The sequence below is a fragment of the Nipponia nippon genome, unplaced genomic scaffold, assembly GCF_047370975.1.
Source record: "Nipponia nippon isolate SJK-2023a ecotype South Korea unplaced genomic scaffold, ASM4737097v1 scaffold_15, whole genome shotgun sequence".
Taxonomy (NCBI): domain Eukaryota; kingdom Metazoa; phylum Chordata; class Aves; order Pelecaniformes; family Threskiornithidae; genus Nipponia; species Nipponia nippon.
Genome location: NW_028262331.1, coordinates 670,295 through 682,752, shown reverse-complemented (window position 1 = coordinate 682,752; position 12,458 = coordinate 670,295). Strand labels below are relative to the sequence as shown.

Below are 12,458 nucleotides of genomic sequence, written 5' to 3'. Positions count from 1 at the left end.
TAAGGGTCTTTTCCAACCTTGACGATTCTGTGATTCTATGATGACACTTAGCGCTTTGGTCAAAACCAAGACGATTATGGCTTGGCAATACAACTGCTAAAAGGGGTTGGCTGAAGTCATAAAATGTAGTTTGCTGATATGTTCTCTCATGCATTCTCTGATAACAGTGTTCAGTTACCTGTGAAGCATAGGAAGCAACGCAGCCCTAATGATTTTCAGGATGAATCTCAGTGAAACTATGTGAGCATCTCATGGCCTCGTAGCATCCTCTACTGCTTAGACAGGATTTAGCAGTTCTGGGGCAGGAGGAAGCAGCCCCTGCTGTTAGCAGCTGATCCAGGGCATCCACCTACTTAAGAGTTTGAATGGACTTCTGATGCTTTAGGTGAGCATGTCTTTTGTGGTAACTACCACAAAAGGTCTTTGTTCAAGCAAGGAAGACTTAGTTCCAATTTAATGGACTGGTCCTCTTTTCAAGCATATAATCCAAACAGTGTTGTTGTGGATAAGTCTGTTTCAGGTGGAAAGATTGCAATGCAGAATCCTTTCTGCCAAAAACCTTTCTAAATTAGAACATGCTCTGTTCCTCCATAGCAGTGTTAGGCTACTCTGAGCAAACATAAACATGGGTTTTGGATTCAGATTCTTTCCATGCATCCAGAAGGGAGTGGATGGCCAGGAGGTGGCACAGCTCAGGTCATGCTTCCCTGCCAGACTGAGTGTCTCATGAGCAAGACAGCTTGCTTCTGAGGACAGAGTGTTTTAGGGATGGTGGATTATCTTGGGAGATACAATGACAGTATGTATCAGCCAGCATCTGTATAGGTATTCATACATCTGGCCAAAGATCGCTTCTGAGCCCTTGTCAACAAGATGACTGTATTTTTTTGCAATGATTTGGTCTTCCTAGAACCTTCCCTGTGATCAGAGCTCAAATTATTGAAACAAGCTAGTGCAGTTCTGTTGCATTGTTGGAGATGCTCCCTGTTCGCACTCCCAGAAAATCTGGTCACCTGTTTTGTTAGAAGGCCACAGTGCTGTTTGTGAACGTGCACCAAGACACAGTAGAATCAGCTGTGCCGTTCTGTGTCTGTGAGTGAAGTTCCCTACAAGTGTCTTTCTGCTTGAACGAAGTAATTCACAGCCAACAGGAGGAACCTGCAGCCTCCAGAGATAAATTGAGTACTAGGGATATAATACGGTAAATATATCAGAGGTAGGCCCCTTCCAGCTAATACTTCTGTGGAGTGCAGAAGCCAGTGTGTCTTGAGTGGGACACGGCCTGTTTGGAGACTCCATGTTCTCCATCTTAGAGCAGCTTTTGTGCTGTAACTGGGCAGTTTCTTCCGTTAGAAGAGACTGCTTACACCTTTGTCTTCGGTCTTGCACTCCATGGAGCATGTGCTTGGGTGGCTGACAGGAGAGACGGATCTGATGGTGAAGGGTCGTGTGTTGTGCGGTAGTGTTCTGTTTCCAGGTCAAATCTTCTCGTTTGTATGCATTCCTGCTAGTGACTAATCCCTGAGCATTGCATACAGAACAGGCTCATCTAAGGGAGTGGGATTTAATACTTATATTTAAAGAAATTAAAGGTATTTCTGGTGCTTTTTCATCTTATTCTCAACATAACTTTCCAGAACAGGTGGTAGGTACTATTTTGAAGTCTTATTAAAATTGGTTTAAGAAATAGGCTTTGCTCTTGTCTTAATTTATGAAATGCTTCCTTAGCGCTGAATTCCACAGCTACCCACTTCGCCTGCTCTTCTGCATCCTGGTCCTGCAAGTCTTTAACACGGTGGCCTCCCTCCCCCCCGGTGAGATTGTGCATGAAGCCCAGGGTGACCTTGTGTTTCTGGTGAGAAATTCCAGGCAGTGCTTCTCCTGTGACTGTTGTTCTCTTGCTCTTCGCAGGCTGAACTGACTTTCAGTGCAGGGGACGTTATCACTGTGTTTGGGTCCATGGACGACGATGGATTCTATTATGTAAGTACAGGGGATAGGAAGGTCCTGTGGCTACATCTGAAATCGTTGGAGTCCCATCTAGTGGCAGGAGAGCGGAAATCACAGAACAAAATATTCTGCTTTTGGAAAAAAAAAAACCAAAACATATCTGCGTAGTGCAGGGCAGACTGTTTCTGGCAGTCCATGCTCCTCCCGTAAACCCAGTATCCAAATGGTTCTCAGTTTATGTCTCGGCATAACTTGACTACAGGTTTCCCAAAGCCTAGGGCGGCTTTTTCTGTACATACATCAGCTGAATCAGCATCTGCTGTAAGCTGATTTGTCACCAAGCACTTGGACACATGGTCTCATTCAGGGCAGGAGGCTAAAATGGTAACATAAGAATAAAAATGTACAATGACCCTCATCCGGCCACACTGCAACCTATCAACTTCAACAAGCACTGGTATCTGTTTAATTTACTGTGCATACCTGAGGACTGTGCCTGCCAACGAGCTGTGTGCTAGACACAATCCTTGGCCCTTGGATCATCCACCTTTTCCTGCACAGAAAGCAGTGTGTCTTCACACATCAAAGCTGAGGTTCAGCTCCAGGTGAAGTCTGGAGGGGACCATTGTGAATGTTTTGTTTGACTTCTTTTATAGCGTTGGCCAAACAACGTTGCTGGGATTGGTTTTGTCGCACCCAACCACCTGCTATTGAACTGGAGACTATTTTTTAGGAATTACAACCAAGCTTGGTTTGCAGCTCTGGACCTTAGTGAGCACAGAGACAATGCCTACAGCGTTGTACCAGTAGTACCTCATTCTTTAAAAAAAATAAATAAATACCAGAGCAAATCAAAGGCCTTTGGAAAGCCTGTGGCACAGTCATGCTCCAGTTGCATCTGGGATAGCGGTGGAAATTTTTCGAGTTTGTAGAAGTGGCCATGTTGCTGGAATACATTTGTCATGGCTTGCTGCCACCTTTTCTTCCTTTACTCTCCTCTGTGGTTTTGCACTCTGAATTGTTCCACAACTAAGCAAGAACGTGAGTCCTGAAATTTGCTGGGGATCCTTCCAACATGAGTGTGTTCCTGGGCTTCTCTCAGACCATACCCTAGCCATCTCTGCATGGGACTGCTCCTCTATTTATTATTTCTCCATCAGCCAGGCAACATGATGTGAGAAATGAATGTTGATCTTGCAGGGAGAGCTGAACCAACAGAGAGGGCTTGTCCCGTCTAACTTCTTGGAAGCTGTAACTTCAGATGAAGGCATGGTTGAGGAACTTCATTCAAAAAATAAAGAAGCTTTTCCCTTGAGTGCTGAGAGCCAGGTAAGATTGTGTGACTCTGCACAGTACAGACATCCAAACTGTGATGTGGCTGGAGACTGGGCGTTGCGCAGCATGCGGCAGCTGATGGAATCATTTAAATTATTGCATGCAGCTCAGTTCTTCCCATGGGAGGTGCTCAGAAGTTTAGAGGGGAGTGCTAGGAGCTCTTCTTGAAGACTTACCTATAGTGAAAAAGAGGCACAAAGCAACAAGATCCACTGGGGCCTCAGTCTCATTATGGTCAGGTGAGCAAAGAGCATCCCAGGTCCCACACGCAAATTCTTTAGATCCACAAAAGGGTCAGTGGTGAAATCCTGCTGCAAGCAAAGCCAGCTCCCCAAACACATGAAATTCCTCAGATATGCTCATATCCATGCCAGAGAGTTCTGGAGCTATCGACACCCAAACATCAATGCTCTTCCACCCATCCTGAGTTAGATGTATCTTAATCCAGTCCATGGTGCTTTCAGAGGAATTCAAAACACACTGGGGAGTTTCCCCAGCAGATCTGTGGGATGGATCCTAAGGCTCTGAGACCAACCCACAGGTGCAGGGAACTCAAAGGTTGAGCTATCCCCTTGCATAGGTTGCTGATACTCTTGAAACAAACGCTTAAGCGGAAGGTTTGGGTCATTTGCCAGATTCAGTCAGTCCTCGGTGGGTGAGGTCAAAAGTGTGGCACCTGCCTGGTCACTCCTGGGCCTCGTGTCCGGTGTCAGTCTAGAGAATGGGAGGCAGGGAGGGACACAGCTTGGTCCCAGCTCACATGTACTCAACCTTCAGTTCTTCTTGGGAGGTTATTGGCACTGTCAGGTGGTGCCAGACCCATGAAATTATCTAAGAGCAGGCCCAGATTGGCTTTGAGCCAGTCCTTACGGAAGTATGTGGCCCTGAATCCTCTGTTGAACTCTCCACTGGTGCCACCCTAGCTTTCCTGCTCTCTGCAGCATCCCTTGTCCTATTTCTCATGCTCAGCTCCTCCTTTTGTCTGTACCCACCTCCCATCTCTTATCTTCAAATGCTGCCTGATCTCCCTTAGGCTTCACCTGCAGCCCCATCTCTTGCTTCCAGGCGTTTCAAGCTTTGTGGGTGCAGCGTCTGTGCTACAGCCCCAATGCCTTCTTATGAAGAGCAGGTGGCAGGGCCAACTCAGAAATAAGGTTTGTGGGTAGCTTGCTGGATCATCTTCTAAACTCAGAAGTTGTCTGGGTCCCTTCTGCTTACCTGTTTAGGATACTCAGTCCCTTTTCTCCCAGCCCATAAGTGCTGGTCCATGTTGGGGAATCACACATTAATAAGCTGTTACTACCAGGATTTAAGAACCCTGAGGTTACACAGGTCTAACTTTCCCAGGGGAAACAAGCAGTCAAAGTGAGTTTCCTTCTTCAGTTTCCCTCTCAAAATGATTTACTCTTCCCAAATTACTCATCTGTTGCAATAGGGGGTGCCAAAGGAGACCTGAACCAGTAAAATTAAAACAGGTTGAGTTCATAGTGTAGCTTATTACAGATCTAACCCTTCTCTCCAGCATCAACTAGCAGCAACAAGGGCCTGTTTCAGATGTCAGGTGTCATTATCACAGAATCATAGAATAGTTTGGGTTGGAAGGGACCTTTAAAGGTCATCTAGTCTTACCCTCCTGCAATGAGCAGGGACATCTTCAACCAGATCAGGTTGCTCAGAACCCCATCCAACCTGCCCTTCAATGTTTCCAGGGATGGGGCATCTGCCACCTCTCTGGGCAGCCATTATTCCAGCCCCAGCCTGGGTCCTCACAGAAACCATGAGGAAATCATAGAATCATAGAATCATTAAGGTTGGAAAAGACCTCTGAGATCATCGAGTCCAACCGTTAAACTAACTGCCAGGTCCACCTGGATGCAACATGATGTCAACCAGCAGGCCCTCAAGAGCACCTAAAAAACTTGTCAAGAAAAGAAGAGAATTCAGGTAACCTTCAGGGCTCAGAGAGCTCATTTGCCACTTGCAGATGTGAAGGGTTTGGCTTAGCTAATGGTGTTTTATTAAAGGCAGGTAAGAGAGCAACTTGGCTAGTGAACAGGGTAACATGTACAACAGGTCTGCCCTTCAAGTATTCCTATTTGCATCCCTCTCTTCTGTTTTACTGGTGAGGAAACGGTGACAACAGTTTGACCTGCCCTGTCCCGGGCTTTGTCACGGACCTCACAGGGTAACGAGGCCCTGTCTGCTCCGCTGCTGAGCAGCGAGCACAGGCTGCTCCTGCTTGCTGCCCTGCAGCTTGCTGCTCCTCCACTTTCCTCTCCCCTTTCCACGGGTGCTGGGTTCAGCAGTGGGTGACTGTTCCCCTGGACACAGCAGTTTGGCCCAGATATCCCTGCATGCTCAAGGCTGTAAGCTTTTTTTCCCTAGGGTTCATGACACCTTTTTTTTAACAGAAATGCCTCTCAAATGGATAAAACCAGCCCATATAAAAGAGATGTGTTTCAGGCTCGCTCGCCTGCCCTTCAGATCTTTCCACTTGTCTCCGCTTCTCTCTGCCAGAGATCCAACAGAGCTTCCCCTGGCCTTGGCTCTGACTTTGGCTCTGCAGAGCAGAGTTGCCTTAGGTCAGGATCGATTTGGTAGTTTTGGCACTCGGCTGATCCATGAGCTGCTATTCTTTGTCATCTGTGAAGTCTGGGGACTTGGAAAATTCAGTTGTTGATGATTAAGCCACCTTTATTTCAGTGGGAATCCACATGAGCTATCTAGCCACGACTTTGTCACAGTGGCAGTCCTGCTGCCTCCCGGCTTCACCAGGATGCCTGACCTGGCTGATTCTGGCTTAGCACTCTCTAATTCCCTGCAGTCCTGCCTCCTGCTTGTGCTTTCAATCCAGATCTATCCTAACAGCTTCCAAATATGAAGGGCTTGTTTGCCCGCTTTTAAAAGCAGAACATTTACCCTGCTCAAAACCAAACTTGTATTAGTTAACTACATTTAAGTATGCTTATTGATTACCGAAGAGAGACAGAACCTGACCCCACTGAGTTTTTGGCTCTGTCACAACCATCACATCATCTATAGGCAGAACACTTGCTGGGTAAGGCAGAAGGAAGACCTCCTCCGGTAAATCATACATATGCTAAGGGCCATCACTGAGCTGGAATGAACTCTCACAGTGATACAGCCATGTCTGGGGCCTGCCAAACTCCAGCAACAGATTCACTCCATAGCATTAAGGAACTTGCTCGTTAAAGTGTGTTGTTGGCATATACAACACAAATAAGCACCTTTGCTGCTGCTGTTTGGGGGGGGGGAGTATGCAAAAAAATCACCGAAGGCAAAAGGTGCATGGCAGCTTCCAGAGAAGTATTGTTTGAATCTTCTGAAAGACAGCATGGCAAAACAGGCTCCCATCACATTTACCAGTCCCAGCCTGAGACCTAACACCTCGGGGAGCATGTGTATACGCCGTGGTATCACGGCAGAGCTTTGGACTTGTATTAAAGCTGGTTCCAATCTTAACAGAAGCTTCTCCGGCATGATCATGAGTGATTTTTAAATCACTTGTAACTTCTTGGATTTGATGTTTTCACCCTGCCTGTTCTTCAGACTTCCCTTCTCCCTGCTGCTCTGCCAAAGGCCTGAGAATAAGGACAGTTTACTTTCCAAATTGAACTGGGGAAGGTGGATCATTTTGAATGATTTCTGAGTAAATCTTAAAATGCTGGCAACTGAAAAAGGTGAAGGAGTTTAACTTTAAAACTGATAACATTTGGGGATTAGATTAAGCAATAAAAAATACAGCACAAAGAGGAGTATCCAAGAAGTTATGGTCACAAGCTAGGGCCCTGAGACACTCATGCTCACCAACTTAGAGCAGTTGCTTTAATTCTGCGGCTGTTGGATGAATATTTTTGCATCGGTAATATGCAGTTTCTGTCAACGACTGATTGTAAAGCACCTTCAGAAAGTGTTTGATTCTAATTGATTTCATGTATTTATTTCTGCCTGTATTATGCACCCGTGACGGTTCTTTTCTTCAGAGAATGAGGAAGAGAAGAGTCCAGTGATAGATATGAATGATACATAGAGAGAGAGCAACCATGTAAGTTTGTGTGAGAAGACCTCTTCCATCTCCCACCCAGCCTAGCATATTAAAGGGTCCTGCACCTGCAGTTTACTCCTTTTCTTGCTTGTAGTTGGACAGGCTGGTTTGGGGCTCTGCTAGCAAGTCCGTCTTCAAATCCTCTGGTGGCAGACCTTTACCTGCCAGATTGGTTCTATTAATATTAAAGACAAACCATGATCTGTTCAGCTCATGAAGTGCAATTTGGAACAATTATCTGGTGGTTTTGGGGACCGTGATGGGACTGTGCTGGATATTCAGGTTTAGAAAAGACCCGCTTTGTAATTCAGCCTGGCCCTTCTACCGCTATTCAAGCACGTCAACAGCCAAAGTTTCATTTACCCTTTGCAAGATCCTGCTCAGGCTGAGCACACCCCATGTTCAGCCTGTGGTTTTTTTCCTCTTGATTTTACTCCTTCCTGAGTATAGTCCTGAAAAAACTATGCACACCATCAACTTAAGAAAGTAGTAACATATAGTCCCTAAAACGAGCCTTGTGTGGATAATTGTTCTGTCTGATAACACTTAAAGAAGCCATTTTGGGGCTGGGGGGGGTGAGAGCCCTGGTTCGGGGGGGGCAGTGGGAGCAGATCTGTGTTTTTCTTAGTTTCAAACATTGTTTTCCTGAAATTGTGCAAATCAGTAATACCTGAGACAGCACTGAAAACGGCCCCCTGAGAACTAACACGACTCGTCTGTTTATCAACCCGAATAGCTTTTATCAGGATCTTGACAGAGCAATTTTTCCTTCATGTTTCTCTTAGAGAAGAAACCCTAATTTTAGTATCATTTGTCTCTTAGCAGATGAATCTGTGAACTGGTTCTGTTGCTTTTCTGCCATATAGAGACCTCTGAGAATATCTGCACACGCTTGTGTGTGAGTGTGCCTCTGTGTCTGGAAATCTGCCCGGGCATCGTATCCCACAGCTGGGAATCAGCAGGACTTTCAGCCCCAAAGACAGGAAACTGCTAGTCCCTTCCTTGTAACTGTTCGATATTTGATAATGGCATTGATACTGCAGTATCCTTATTACAGTAAATAATTGTGACATTTGTGAGTTGGTCCGGGTACCTGCCTCTCATTTTGCATGCAGTCTTTTCATGCATAGCGATACAGGAGAAATTGTATAAGGTTTGTTGGACACTTCAGATCTGCCCTAAAACTGTCCCACCTTTGCCAGAAAAATGGTTTCCAGCGGTGCATGGGCACCAAGCCTCCGCTGCCCTGGCTGCACAGGGGCCTCTCCATCGCTCCCGCGTCCCCTGGGGCTGCTGAGCCAGACAGCCCAAGGCTTGAGCTTCACAGGGGAGATCCCTCGCTGCATGTGGGTGAGACCCCTGCTGATGTTAGCCCAATGCTTTTGTGCTTTATATCCAAGGATTCTTCGTTGCACAATGCATAGTTTCTGGAGCAGAACCCAGGGATTCTTACTTTTGCACACAGCTAACCCAGTAGGCTACCAAGTTAGCCCTCCTCTGGCTTACTTTTTCTCTTTGTCTCCATAAATCTTGCATTTCTGGCTGAAAATGTTTCATCTAGATTCATTCAGATTTATTTCCAGACTTCCCAGACCCGACTAGCACTTGGGCCATCAACACCACGCGTTGCACCTTGCACGTGCGCGCTGCCAGGAGATACGAAGATTGCCGTTGATGCTGCAGCGGCAGTTGGAGGCGCGGACCTTGCAGGCAGAGTGCAGCTTTCACAAGGGCCAGGCTGTGCCATCAAGCCCTCTGCAGCGTGTCCTTGGCAGTAGCTGGCCTTTCAACACAGGGCTGCATATCTGGAGGGTCGCAGAAGTGCCTCTGAAAGTGTGCGGAACAAGATTTCCAGGTGAAAATAGAGTGTGAGTTCAGGAAAAATCAGCCCCTGTGTTGTTTACTGTAATGAAGAGAGGTGGAGAGGAGTTACATCTCTGTCCCTGTAGCCAGAGACCTTGGTTCAGGTAAGAGAGAGTCTGATGGCACTGTCGCTTGGGACAGTTTAAAGTGATTGCTGCAAGACAGGAGTTGACTCTCAACTTTCTGGAGTTGGGAGGGGTCGTATATTCGCAGCAAGACAGAGCTCTCTGAAAGTCCTGTGCTCCTGTCTGCTTAGGACTGACTTGGTAGCTATTGGACGTACTGAGTCTGACTCTAGAGAAGAGCTTTCTGCTCATCTTGTACCAGAAGAGCTTTCTTTCTGCAGCAGAGTGAAGCATCACTTCAGCCTGCGAGGGGAGGAGAGGTGCGGCCGTGCTATAGCTGTGGCAGTAGTGTTACGTCTGTGCAGCCGCTTGATTCAGCAGCTTTTCCCAGGCGCAGCGCGGGACCAAAGCACATCCACTCCTGCCAGTGAACTGCAAGCAGCTGCCGTGATTCTCACACGCGTCCTGTGCAGGGCCGATGTCTTTGCTCTTCAGTAATGCTTCCACCCCAGGCAGGGCATCCTGCTGCCGCTGTCCCTAACTCATCTTCCCTGTTGGAGCTGTGGCTGCTTACAGACCCTTAAGGGATGTGCGCTCGACTCTCCCTGACGTAGTGGGATGCAAGCAGGGAGATGATGAGGGCATGATGTTTCAATGTGCACAGCTCCAGCCACTGTCGTGTGTTGGGTAATGCCAAGGTGTGATGTAGAGCTTGGGAGCTTGGAGGATGCTGGTTTGTGAAAGCTGTGTGGAAGAGAAGGCAGTGGGACGAGTGCTCTCCTAGGCCTCAGAAACCCAGAGCCTCTTCCCTGGTGAGCTTTGCAGCTTCTTGGGAAGGCTTGCCCTGCCAGATCAGAAATGGTCACTGTCCAGACACCTGAACCCAGCGAGAGGAGATCATGGAAAGAAGGCTGCTGCTGGGAACTGACCTGCCATTCGTATTTTGTGAAGAGGAAACTGAGCCCAGGACGAGGGCACTTTCTGATTTCTAAAACCCTTTTCCAAAAGGAGCAGCATCCAGTGCACCATTTGGGACCGTGGATCCCAGTTCACATTCTCAAATGCTCAGGTGACTTAGGAACACATTAGTTGCTGTGTGCCACTTTCTCCAAGACTTCTCCATGTCCTGCTCCGTCATGAACTTTTTCTCCATTATTGGTGCCACTGCAGAGCACGGGACTCTGCTTTCTGCCCCCGCTGTGACTCTATCTGATGGATGCCGAGCAGCCTGGCAAGACCCCAAAGTTCTCTTCTTACCATGACGGGGCATGGCCACAGTTGCAGAAGCCTCCCAGCTTAGCCAGCCTCCTTGAACTTCTGAAGGTCTCGCACAGCCCTTGTTCTTAGTAGGTTGTTTTGTTTCTTAATGTCCTGCCTTCTGTCCCGGAGCGTGCTGGGAGCCCCCCAGGCTCGCCTGGCCCAGGCAGCCGGCAGGCATACGTGGATGTGTTGGTGTCTGTCCGTCTGTGCTCTCAGGGGGTGCTTCACTTACAGTGTCTTCAGCTGTGAAGCAGCGTCTTTCACCAAGTCCCCAGTGGGGCTTTTCTGCTGTCCTGTTCTTAGCCCCAAACGAAGGAATTCCAGAATGTCTGAGCTCAGGCAGGGTCTGGGGAGTGGGTACAAAAAAGTTTAAATCCACTGGAAGCTTCCTAACTGGATCTGCAGCTTGCATAGAGGAGCTGAGCCTTGCAGGGTGAGGGACGGACTGGTGGGGAGAAGGCAGGGTTCTCTGACTGAGCTTTATGTTGGCATGATGTCCTTCATCAGCTCTAACTTCTGCTTTTTTCTTTTGTTTTCTCTTTTTCCCGCTCAGTTAAATCCAGATGGGTCTGTTGATCAGAGCGACTCCTCACCAACTCCTCCTGCTCTACCGCCTTCCTGCCTTGGCAGGGGCGAGCAGTGTCCAGAGCAGGCATCGCTGGCCGTTCTCAAATGCAGTGATGGACCTGGTCAGAGTAAAAAGAAGAGAGGCTTCTTCTTCAAAGGAAAAAAGCTCTTCAAAAAACTTGGGTCCAGTAAGAAAAATTAACAAAAATTAACAAGGGATTTTTTTCTTCTGTAAGGACTGCCTGTGCAGTTCACACAGGGACTGAAAATTCAGGAGAAGCCCTCTGCAATAAGCTGATTAGAGTATTTTCATAGGGAAAAAAGTGTATGTTGAATAGAGAAAGCTCTTCGGTGGGTCTGTGAGCTGTGGTCTCTGCTGAGAGCCCAGCCGTGGGTGCCCACCCAGCGTGGGCAGCGGCTCTGAACACAGGGTCATGGCACTGCGGTGTGTGAGGCCTCAGCTCTAGGATACAGCTACCTCCACAGTAGCGTGTCCTGCTCCATGCAGCCCTCAATGCACCGGTTCCCTGTAAATATTTTAATTTAAAAATTATATTCTGGCTGTAAGTTAGCTAACTGGCTTTTCCCAGCAAAGCCCCGGCCCCTTAGGAAGAGATCCCTTGTACTACACGCCCTGGTATTTCTCTGGTCCAACGGAGGTTGTGTCAACTCCTTCGCTTCCTGCAAAGAAAATTTGCACTTTTCTGTTCCCCTGAATCCCCTTTGCTGTCTCTGGGCTGACACGTGAGTTCTTTGTACTGTAAACCTGTAAATACGCAGCTGTGCCTAGGAGCATCCCACACTGCCTCAGTCACGTTTCGGCACGAGGATTCCCGCGGAGGAAGGAGCGATACCCTGGAAGGGGTCGATACTTCTGCCTGTAGGGTGGGCTGCTGTAAGCTGCTCTTGGCTGGTTCACCTTGACCACGCGCTGGCTGGGGACTCCGCCTTATTTATTTATTTATCTATTTATTTATTTATTTTCCACCTGCCTCTTTCGCAGTTTTATTTGGCTGTTTCAGTGGGCTGCTCCTGAGTTGGAGCATTTGGAGAGCAGAGCTGGGGATGGAGAGTCTGCAGCTATTTTCATATGAGATGATGTGTTCCTTGAGTTAAGACACATCCCTTTCTAAGCCACGGAGAGTTTTGTACCACATGGTTTCTATCCTTTTCCGTGTTTCTTTCTTTGCATGTTTCAGTGGGTACTTGTTTTGAGAAGGACAGTTACGTGAGGTATGTGAATGATGCCAGCACAGTGTCCACGAGTGTTGGTGATCCGGTATGTTTTTATTTAATATCAAATTTTATTATAATAAAGTCTATTTTCACAAAAATACATTTTCCTTAAAAAA

The 12,458-nt window shown here is 47.5% G+C and overlaps 1 protein-coding gene across 9 annotated transcripts in view; it reads left to right on the top strand.

Moving 5' to 3' along the window:
- Window positions 1-12,458, top strand: part of TSPOAP1 (TSPO associated protein 1) — a 71,284-nt gene extending 58,826 nt beyond the window's left edge. For 5 of the 9 annotated variants that reach the window (XM_087751747.1, XM_087751743.1, XM_087751742.1 and 2 more), the window contains 3 exons: window positions 1,912-1,983; window positions 3,151-3,279; window positions 11,093-12,457. In XM_087751747.1, the coding sequence (XP_087607873.1) occupies window positions 1,912-1,983; window positions 3,151-3,279; window positions 11,093-11,308 (417 nt within the window). In that variant the 3' untranslated portion in view covers window positions 11,309-12,457. Of the gene's footprint in view, window positions 1-1,911; window positions 1,984-3,150; window positions 3,280-7,289; window positions 7,352-11,092 lie in introns of all 9 variants that reach the window. The other 4 variants (XM_087751745.1, XM_087751746.1, XM_087751744.1 and 1 more) reach the window with 3 other exon arrangements.